Source organism: Acyrthosiphon pisum, chromosome A1 (assembly GCF_005508785.2).
Source record: "Acyrthosiphon pisum isolate AL4f chromosome A1, pea_aphid_22Mar2018_4r6ur, whole genome shotgun sequence".
Lineage (NCBI taxonomy): Eukaryota > Metazoa > Arthropoda > Insecta > Hemiptera > Aphididae > Acyrthosiphon > Acyrthosiphon pisum.
Window position 1 is genome coordinate 158,992,770 of NC_042494.1, and position 12,411 is coordinate 159,005,180.

At 29.4% G+C, this 12,411-nt stretch overlaps 1 protein-coding gene across 1 annotated transcript; it reads left to right on the top strand.

Annotated features, from left to right (window-relative positions):
• The first annotated feature begins 5,625 nt into the window (after positions 1–5,625).
• On the top strand, positions 5,626–11,779 carry LOC100168942 (TLP-PA-domain protein). The gene is given in 2 exon segments (NM_001162832.2): positions 5,626–5,946; positions 11,133–11,779. Coding segments are annotated over 2 exon segments (747 nt in total). The 5' UTR covers positions 5,626–5,687; the 3' UTR covers positions 11,621–11,779.
• Positions 11,780–12,411: the final 632 nt, after the last annotated feature.

Genomic DNA, 12,411 nt, shown 5'->3' on the forward strand with positions numbered 1-12,411 from the left:
TATATTCTATTTGGCCGCCGCCGTCTGTTTATAGCCCGAGGCGGTGGTGGCGGCGCGGATCGACCGTAAATTATAATATGACGAGATCACCTCTTCGCCTCCGTGCAGCGAGGACAGGGTTATAGAGCGTAATGTCCCTTACACACTATTCAATATTCTGTTATCGTTATCACAATTCACGACTTATCACGATTAATTTTTTTTTTATGTCTTATACCACGACCACGGTTAAACAAAATACCGCACTAAACCAAGCGCTCGCGAATTTTTACGTTTTCAACGTTTCAAACGTTGGCGTTCGTTCTGCAAAACGTTTGCCGCTCCAGAATTTCCTCATGGCGTTTGCAACGTTTGCCGCTCCTGAATTTCCTCACTGTTTATATAAATCTACGAATTCGGAATTTCAATATTAAAACATGATTTAACCTCAGATAATAATATAACACCGTCACCGTGATAAAAATATATAATAATATATTATAACAGTAAAACAAGTTATTGTCACGGACTACTTAGTATGTATTGTAAGTCCGTGGTTATTGTAATCTGTGGAATTAACGAGATTACACTACGAATTAAGCACACGTAGGTAATGTCGTTATATAGATTATAATAATATGTATTTACAGTATAATATAATATTGAATCCGATGCCTAAACAAACGTTGCGATTTAGATAATCGTAGAAAAAACCCATAATTTAAGTTATTTACAAATTAAATTGTTCACTTTCAGATTCTGAGCGGACCGACGAATGTATTGATTTTACAATGATGTGTGTTTTTTTTATTTTTGATTGTCATAACCTTCTAGGACAGTAAAATTGCTTAGATTTTCCTCAACAGTATCTTTTCTGGTAGGAAAGTGAATCTAGTTGGTACTTTGGGGGGTCAAAAATAAAAATTTCCCAGTAGTTTTCAAAAGCGCCGTGAAAAACAATAAAAATTAAGGAAAATCGGGAATTTGTACGAAAAATCTGTTTTCGAAAAAATCGATTTTGGTTTTTGGTGCAACTCTTAAACAAATGACCGTAAGTGCATGAACTTTTGACTGAATGTTTATATTAGCATTTTCCATACACCATAACATTTTTCAAATATTTTGAGTTTTGACTTATTTTGAGCTATTTACGGACATTTTAAGTTTTTATTTTTTTTTCTATAAATATCAATACAATTTTATTTGTTGGTTAAAAAAGCTTAAAAATTTAATGGAAGGCTCCTAGTATATTGTTTCAAAGGCAGATGAAAACAATTAAAAATCCATAGTCACAATTTTTTTTTATAAGCATTTAAAGTTCAAATATTGACAAAATACGTAAAAATAACGAAACTTTGCTAATTATTTTGAATTAGAAATTCATAAAAAATTTTCTTTTTAAATCTAAGATTTGAAAATGTAATACAAGATTCCTCATAAGTTTGTCTACTTTTACCAAAAAAAAAAAAAAATGTAAGTCAAATTAAATTTTTATGAATGTATGAAAATCAAATTTTTACAACATATTGGATATTCGCTCGATTTCTCATGTATAGCTATTTTCTTATTTTGTTGTAATTTAAAAACGAATAACTTTAAATACATGAAAATTTCACTGAATGTTTATTTTATCAATTCTTATACTTGTTAAATTTAAAACAAAATTCCACGTAAATAGGTTATATATAAATTACTTTATTCACCTTAATACGTATCCTCAAATATTCAGATAGGCAAAGGGCGCCACTGAAAATAAGGCCACCAAGAAGAGGAAGAAGAAATAGTAGATTTTTGACTTTGAGTTTTAAGTTTCAAACACATTTTAGTACACAAATTCACAATACTGTTGAACACAGACAATTATTAAATATTCATCTAGATAAAATAATATATGTATATTTTTTTAATACAATCTCTTACATGATAAGCTAACAGATAAATTTTAATTTAATTATTTAGACAATAGATCATCTGAGGATTTTGAACTTGTAAACATAAATTAATCGTACTTTATTTTTTAGATAAACCAGAAACTACTAGTATAAAATAAATGGTATTTTTATGTAAACGGCAAAACTGAAATTCATTTGATTAGATTCGACGACACAGAGACTTATCGACAATTTATCAGGGATACCCAGAAATTATTTGAATTTCACCGGGTTGTTACGATAATAAAAATACCCGCAAGGCCGCAGCGAAAATACAATAACAACGAAAATATTGTGAACGTATGTAGTAGGCTGTAAGTATATTATTTTAATCTAATTTACAGTTTATCAGTTTAGAAAAGTATTATTGTTAATAATACCATTTATCAATGATTATACTATTATGGTATTATTTGTTAATTTGTCATTCGTTTTTTCGCCTACCATCGTACTGTACGTACCAGGTAATCGACCATAAAATTTGGATATTTTTTTTAAAAATCTCATGAAATAGTTGCATTAAATTTGTGTTTATTTTGCGCATTTTGTGTTTTATATCAAAAAAGTGGTTCCTACAAAGCATAGTCTAGGAGCTTACAAATTCAACACTTTTTTTGAAATTAAAATCAAATTTCAGGAAGTATGTTTAATTTATTACCGCTTTTGGTAGTTTTTATAGGTGATGCATAGATGAATATATTTCGGTTTTCTCGATTTATTGATATGTGCGTGTGCGTGTGCGTGCGAGAGTGGCACACAGCGGATTTTGAACGTAACTACGCACACCAATGATCATTTACTTCGCACACAACCACACTGCGTAACCAGTGAAAGACATCGAATTGCCTATACGCGACCCCTTATTAAAACACCGCTTTCAATCCTCTTAAACAATTCGAATAATCAGTCCATAACTACAATCGTCTGAAAAGAGGACCCGCGTTATTAGTTGTAACGACATTCAAAAACTAATATAACGCAATATAATTAAATCAGAATAATAATAAACTGGCTGTAAAGTACAGTACAATATTTGTAATTAAAAATAAATGCGACATTTCTGACATTTCTGGCAAATCAGAATGTTTATCCGTGTCAAATATACATGGATACTATAATATTATAATATACACTTCAGAAAACATTCGTCAGTCTACTTCGAAGCTTAGCCAAGCATATAGATACTTGTCTATGTAGCCGAGTAAAGGTCGTCTGAGAAAACAGTTGTTTAAAGAAAATATTCATTACCCACATATGTAGGTAATTGATTTTTTTTTTTTTGAACAATTATTTTTTAAAATAATAAACAAATATTAGTAGGTAGTATATGGGTTAACATAATAACGTTAATACTGTTAGATACTCATTTGTACCTACCTATATCATATAAATAATTGTATAACATGGCTTCACCTGTGTGCAGTTTTTTTTTTTGCAGCAAATCCTATGTATAGGCGTATATTGTTTTGAGTGTATCTCAGTTTTAGTACCTATAGGTACCTCAGTTCACGGACTAATCGGCGTCAGTGTACTTAACCTAAGTCAGTTTTTATATTATTACTATTATAATCTGCAACCAATGGCAACCATTTATAATCAACGAAAGTTTCAATTTCCACCGTGAATCTCAAAATCCTCGTTTGAGGAGGACTTCTTTAAAATGTAAATTTCGGAAATAAATGTATTTTATATATATTTTATATTTATTTGATGCGTGTGAAGTTAGCCCCCCCCCCCCGTCTTCGTCCGATTGATTCAAGAAATATGTCAATATTTTGCAAATTAATTGCAAATAATTGCAAATTGATTTTTAGAATTTGCAAATCAATATTTTTTTTTTGGCGAATTTTACAAGCTAAGTAAATATTAAAGCTAGTAGAACTATAGAAGTATATTCTATCATTTATCATGAGTTTAAAGTAAAAAAAAATTGTTGTTAATTTTTTTTCATGGAAGTGTAGTAGAGTCTAGTCGTGTAGACTGTCCTACTGTAGAGCAATATCTAATTTATTAGATGATAATTAACTATACTATTATATTACCTACACTATATTTTTACATAAAATTCCAACTTTGAACACGTAGGTATCAAAAATCATTTCTCGAGTTGATTTTTATGAAACTTGGAATATATATAGTAGTATATATTAGTATTTGTAAAACTAAGTTAAATTAAAATGAATCTAATTGTTTATTGTCCTATTCACAATGCTTTTATCTTACTTTAAATGGACATTGTAAGCCTCTCCCTTATCTCTATCCCATATGAAATAACTGATTGAACAAATTATATATAAATAACTCTTGATATTTTTTAAATGGTCATACTGTATTACAAGTAAAAATATTTAATATCAAACAACTAACAAGGCTATAACTACAGGTCAACGATGTAAATGTAATCGTCGCAGAATCTTCTCTATACCAGCTATATCGTATTATCGCCATGAACTTGTCCAAGCTGATCATGGAAAATCGTGGTTGATTTTCATATACTTAAGCCATCTGACCATGGCCAACTAATTGGACATGCATCGGACTATGTTTATTTCAAAACAAGTTATAATCAAAATTTTTTTTAGTTATGAAATAATAAAATAGATAAAACATTTACGCTCTGATAATAGTACCTACTATATACAGTCAAGATTTTCAAGGAAGAAATTTGAGTTCAAGAGCGTTTAAGAAGTTACATGTGCAGTATACAAGCGATACGTACCGGACCCGTATCGGACTTCGATACAAGCAGGTACCTACGTAACTATTCCTGTCGGTACGTAACTATTCCATATCGATAGTCGATACGTATCGAATTTTTCTCTTGAAAATCTTCCATTTTTTCAATGTCTTCATTTATTTTATAAAATAATTTTTTAATATTGTCCAAGGAATGTGCGTGAAGAAAAAATTAATGTTTTGTTTTCATTAAGTGTTTTGATGTTTGTTTCAAAACCAGCTATGTATAAAAAAAAACCAATAAATTGTTGGCTTCCAAAACTGCCTTATGACGAAATTGGCAACAAAACCAGCTTTATCAGTAGGTACCATAAATCTATATAATAGATACCTACTTAGTACCTAACTTGTAATAATCTTTACATTTATATTTCAATAACGAAAACGGTAGGTTGAACTAATTTTCACCCAAAATAAATGTCATATAATAGTACTATTATATACTATATAATATCTAAATATTACCTATAATATTAATTTAAGCAATAGTGTAATGTTTCAAGTTTCTACGATAAGTATTTTTTTTTCTAGAAAAAAAGAATTAAAAAAATTGGAAACTAAAAATACCAGTAAACAGCTTAAGACAAATCAAAATATTTTAATAGTATTGTTTGCATTATTGTAATTTATATTGTATAAATAATAATATATTATTAGGTAATTTGGTTTTTAAATATATATATAATGATTACTTACCTAAATTTATTATTTTCGTAAGTATTAAATGAAAAATTAAAATAATGATTACCTACCTATCACTAATATATAGGTACTGTTTTTTATTATTAAGTATGAGTGCGAAAAGAACAACACTGTCTACATATTGATTATATTATTAGTAAGAGAAAGAGGTCCACCAGTCATCCACAACCTTGAAATGTTCCTTTATAGAAGAAATTATTTTTATTGAATAGTTCAAGTAGGTGTATAAACAAGATTCGACGTAATTGCTAATACAGCTCTTAAATTCTATGGCCAGTTAACCGCCAATACACTACAGTAACCTACCTATCACAGTCCCGCGCGGTCTCAACTCTCAAGATGGACTTTAAATTTATATTGTTTTTTGTTCAAATGTCTGGAGTCACTATGGCACACATGATTAGAGTTACAAACAACTGCCCGTTTACTGTATGGCCCGGCATACAAGGCAACACAGGACAGCAACATCTCGAAAACGGTGGATTTTCGGTGGGCGCCTACAAGACACATTTCATTCTCTCGTCACGAAATTGGGCAGGCAGGATTTGGGGTAGGACTAATTGTGACAGTCAAGGAAAATGCGAAACAGGCGATTGCGGTAAGTCTATGGGAGTATCTATATAATTCGAAACGTGCTTATTGCGATGTATCGACCCCTTCAATATTATTCGGAAGACTGCAGTAGCAGACATGTCTTAATCGTGCTAGGATTTTCCTCACATTACTCATTACTTATAAGTAATTAGTACCTTTTATATAAATAATTACAATCTTAAATCTTAAAAAGCGGGTAAGTGGATGTCGCTCTGCTGTACAGTAAGTTAGTGGGTCAATGTAGGTATAATATAATGGATTGTATTAAACATGAACTCAATAATATAATATCATTATATGAGAAAACTGAATCTGAGTGGAGATGGTTTGTCAGTCTGGATATATTGTTATTATTTATTATTGCCTGTAAGTTGAATTAATATTATAATATTATTTTTTTTTTTTATTCGTTTCTATAGTAACAAAGCGTTAAAAGTTAAAATCCCGTTTTTAGTGGTTTTTCGTAATTTGTCGGTGGTTTTACCCGTGGCATTAAATAACTATTGAGAAAATCGAAAAATTACCTCTTTAAAGTACCACCTTGATGCAATTTTCTTAAAGATAAGATACTATATGTAGAAACCGAAGCACTCCTTCTGGTAGAAATTTTGTATACAGGATAAAAAAAAAAATAATAAACACCATTGTAAAACCACTAGCTGAAATAAAAATTTGACGATTTAAATATGTAACTCATTTGTGGAGTAACTATAGAATGTTTTATATGCTATTATTTATTATAGTCTATAATTATGATTTCCGTGATGATTTTTAAGTCAGCCAAAATAAATAAATAATATTATATCAATACATCATTTATATACCCTAGAATAGAACTATTTGAAAACAATTTTATATACAGCTGCATAGGATTTTAACATATCCTTTTTTATAAAAAAAAGTTATTTAATTCAGTCTTTTAAAAAAAATACGTAGGTCCTTGAAAGTTTAATTCTTGTAGCGTTATAAAATATTAAGAGTAGCGTACCTATTGCATATGTAATAGGCAACTTCATTTAACCTATAATATGTCCTATACGTAGATACTGTACGACTGTATTATATATATTAATATATTTGATTATAGTTTTGATTATATTAGTTGATTTGAATAAATTTAATATATAAATTTTTAATTGAAGTTTCCCCCTACTTCCCTAAAGAATTTTAATCACAATTACCCATTAACAGTGTTTGGCAAGTTCCTTAAAAAAAGGAATTCGTTCCGTTCCTTGTTCCTTAAAAAAAAAAAAGAATTCGTTCCTTTGGAAAATGAACGAGTTCCTTTTTTAGTTCCAAATAAAATAAAAATTCTTACTTAATCATAAATGTTTTTTTTTCATATTAAGCATACTTCTTTAGTTTTTAATTCTAATATAATATACAAGTATGTTCATATTTTATAATTCTATTTTGAGGTTTTCTTTAAAATTAAATTGTTGGCCAACGTATATCGATTGTATAACGTCGATAGTCGATAACGATCACTAACTAGCAAAATACATTAAACACTTTAAAAAAAATATATATCTTAATTTCAATTATTTACATACTTATCTGTATAAATTATTGGAACTAGAAAGGAACGAACAATTTTGTTATTTTTCCTTGAAAAAAAGAACTAATTCATTTTCTCGTTTTTTTTTTATAAAAAGGAATTCGTTCCTGGAATCCGTTCCTTTTGGAACTCGTTCCTTCCAAACACTGCCCATTAATTGTTACAGCAGGGAATATTTTATATTTTGAAAGTCATATTTGTTCTTTTTTTATTACATTGTACAAATTTGTAACTCAGGAAAAAACAACTATTAATTTCGAGAAAATAAGAATAATCATGTTATTATTTTGTTTTCTGAATTTTTAGTGTTTATATTATTAACATAATTGTTATTAGGTACCTATACAATATAATAAATTAATCATTAAAAATTATTGTAACTTGCTTCATATTGATTTAAAATAAAAATCATGATTTTTTTTAGGACAGTTATTTTTACCATATTTTGCCATTTTTAGTGCATAGCGCATATATTATGATTTATTAGTACATACAAATCCGATCCTTAGGTTTTAGAATATTTAATAAAAATGTTGAATGGCATTTAACACCCAGTGGCTGATAAGGTATTGCATTTTAATTTTAAACGAATATAATCGGATATCATCAACAAAATTTGATTTTTATTGCATAAGTACTTACTAAATGCATATTAAATTATATTATATTACTGTTTTCAAAATCTAATAAAGGTGTAGGATAATATTTCGTGAGTAGAAAATTGTAATAATACATTTTAATTTTTATCGACTACGAACACTATCGTTATTCGGTGACTCATGTAAATTTATAATTTTTAACAGGAATAGAAAACTTTCTTGACTCTTGTTCATAACCTTGTCAGACAATTTTACAAAAAAAATTTGTTTTAAATTAAGTACTTACCTAACTTATGTTTTCAGGAAGATTCTAAATTTATTTTAAATAATTATTAAACAAAATAAACGATTTAATTGCGTACATTTGTTAATATTTATAACTGTTTTTTATTTTTTATTGCATATTTTTACAATTTCTTTAGTATATAATAATCCGTGCTCAATAGAGTCTAGACTCATCGCTATTACTGCTGGCCACGTATGACGCTTGTTTTCCTTCAAATACGCCTGTGATGGTATACCTGTTTCAGCAAACTTCGTACCATCACGAATTATAATAATATGTTTATTTCAATTTCGTACGGCCATGTAATCAACGTTTTTATTTATTATTAATTATATTAAAATATTTGATAAAACTAACTTGTATTCTTAAGTTGTGGACTAAAAATATATTTAGGTACCTCCTGAATTTATTAGCCTTATTTTGTGTTTATACTATTTTTTTTTTTTTTTTGGTGAGTTGATCTGAGAATAATGTATAATGTATCTATTTGGATTCTTATGTATATGGCTTTTATGAATAAATACATGTAATTTATTTGGTGTGATTTTTTAAACAAAAAAATAAGTTTTTCATAAAGTGATTCAGAACTGTTTGTGGATGAAAAAGAGGCCTAAACATTTGGCGGAAATCTCGAAAACTCATCAATGTAATTTTCAGTCAAATAATCACAAAATGTTAAGATTTTTGAATCATTATAGGCTATTTGGAAGTGTGCCATAAATTATTCAATAAAACAATTAACAACTTCTTCTGAGCTTAAATAAGAACGTCCAAATATTTTTCGTAACCAGAATCCAGACTCAAAGTTTTTATTTCTATACTATTCTGTTTATCCAATTTTTTGGATTTTTCTCCACTTTCATCAACTTTGAGTTAAATGGTTTCTGCATTCCATGGGTACAGGCGTACAGTGATGGTTGTTTATATTTCTTATCGATAGTTAATAACTAATTATAAACTAATGATAGTTACAGTATGTAAACGTGCGATTGAATAATATTATTTTCGGTACACTGAATTATGATAAAAAAATTATTATTGAGGTAGGAAGATTCATACCAAAATATACATGAAACTTGCAGGTGTACTCATGATTAAAATTCGATTTTTGAAAACAGTTAGGTGAGTGTGTGAGGCAGAGACCCCCCAAACCCATCGACTTAACATTTTAAACGCTTATAAGTTAATTAGTAATCCACGCTACGCCACCGATAGAGCCTAAACTTTGATAGCTAATAAGATTTGAAATTGTCATGGTATCTTCGTATCATCATGTAAGGGTGCAACTAAGAAAGGATTTCCAATATTTGGATTTTAAAAAGGTGCTCACCCAAAGATTTTAAGATTCATGATGAAAATCAATAATTTTTTTTGCTTATTAATGGTTGCAGTTAGTTACATATTAGAACAGTAATAGTAGAAATTAATAGAGATAAGTGTTGTTTTTTGTATATGCTATAATACAAAATGTATATTTGTACCAATGGTAATGAAATCATTGCCATTTGTAACTTGGGTATATGAGATAAAAACATGCATAAAATCATTGAGTTTATGACCTCGAATACTGAAATTATATCTTAAAACAAATATGAGAGTTTAATGTATGTTTGTAGCTTATATACTCAAAATGAGTTAAATGACTACTTCGCCGATTTTGATGAAAATGTAAAATTATTCTTAAAAATATCAGGGAAGTTTAAGAGTAGTTTGAACCACGTTCAAAAATATATCAATTGCTAATCTGTCACAGGCTAGTTGTCCATCTCGGTCGAATTAGTTCACAGAGCGAGGGACGGTGATGCAGATTTTTGAATCAAGATAGGTACAACTATATTAGGGTGTTCCTTAGCCATAGGGGAAAAAAAAAATAATAATATATTTTTAGTCTCACCCCCTAAATCAGTGAACTGAAAAAAATGAACTGCAAGAATAGGTCCTATATAGTGCCATATTTTATTTTTGTTCATTTTTTCATGAGCGAAGTCAGTTTATACAGCTGAATGTGTTGAACGTTGGTCTGTTTATAGACTCAAAAACTACTGGATCAATAGCTACTTTGGGAAAAATGTTGGTCTAATAATAAAATATTTATAAGTTATCAGCCCAAATTTTCGCCAGGCCTAGGCGGGGACCATAGCCAGTCCACCCCTATGGCCTTAGTACTCATGGTTATTGATTAATATTGATTAAGGTCATCTGCATTCTTATAATAGGGACATTATTAGCAAAGTTGAACCGACTCTCTGGATAATATGAAAGGGCTCTTGGAGTTAATCGGGAACCGAATGTTTTAATTTGCTAATTCGCTATAACAAGTGTGGAGCATCAATGTGGCCTTCAATTATTAATCTCTAGGTAAAATTAACACAAAATCTACTGTGACGTTTATATTTCGTATTACCTGGTATAATAATATAATATATATTATATACATTTTTTAATTATTTTAATTTTATTTTACTGGTCAGAAAGGTATTCCTATTGTCATATTTTACCTGCCTTAACAACACGAGTAAAAAAAAAAAAATATGTGAATCTACTCTACAAAAATTTTTAATGATATAGGTATTTTCTTTTATCTACTATAGGTATATGCTGTATATAGGGAGAGTAATATTGGTACGACTAAAAAAGTGATTGTGTATTAATGTAGGTATATTATAATATTCACATATTATTTTTTTATACTATACCTATGTGATTTTGTATCGTATATTTAATTGCAATACTATTTGATGATGCAGGGAACAAGATCCAATGCAACGGAACCTTGGGCGTGCCACCCTTGACCCTAGCTGAGATACAGTTCGCCGAGTCCGACAACATTGACTCCTACTACGTGTCATTAGTGGACGGATTTAACCTGCCGATCAAGATTATGCCGAACAAATATCCAATGACATCGAAAAACAGCATCGACTGCAAGCCGGCTGACTGTGTTGCCGACCTGAACAGCAAGTGTCCGGACAAACTGGCCGTCAAGGCGGCCGATGGCTCCAGTGTGGTGGCGTGCAAGAGCGCCTGTGCGCTGTTCAACACGGACAGTGATTGCTGCCAAGGTGTCTACACCACCCCAGCCACTTGTAACAGCAGCTCGTGGCCCCAAAACTATCCACCATTCTTCAAGAAAGCATGTCCGTACGCCTACAGTTACCCGTTCGACAACACGACTAGCACGTTTACGTGTCACGGCAATTCGTTAACCAAATTCGACATTGTATTTTGCCCTTAAGTCAATGATTGTGTGTAACTATATTATGTCTATATTATAGGTTCAGGGTAGGTTATTTATCACAATTTTTATAAATTATTATATATTCATATAAAAAAAAAGTTTATTGGGAAAGAATAAAAATAAAGGTAGGTATACCGTATATACTTACAGTTATTATATAGAATACTATTTTCGAAAATCAACTTCTTTCCCTCTATATCTAATAATTACTCAAAGATGTCCATCATTAAATGATTATTTTGGACAATATGAAAACCGATTTTCGCATTCATATTATTTAAGAATACCTACATAAATCTTACTAACCATATTGCAGTTTTTATAGTTTAGAGGACGTTATGGTTATAACCGAATGTGTTGTCTCCGTCTTGCTATAACGCATAACGAAGCAGATTGTTCGTTTATATTTCAGAATAATCCGTTTGACCTTTTCACTGGTTCATTTTAGATTCTGGGTGGAGTGCTAAATGTATTGATATTACAATGATATGGGTTTTTATTTTTGTCCCCACTTTCCCACCTTTTTTTATTTATATAGTACAAACCTAAATATCTTGAATTTAAAAAAAAAGACTAAAAAAATCTAAATGTTAATATTGTTTTCAATTTTTAATTTTAAAATGAATTGATATCACATATGCAAAGGTAAGAATACTATCTATAGCACCACTTAGTTTTTAACTTATTTTATACTTTTGTTCTAAACAAATTATGGGCATTTTAGAACTGTAAGTGCTAAATATTTAAGTCTTATACATTCTTTTTCTGAAATAAAAAAACAAAAAGTT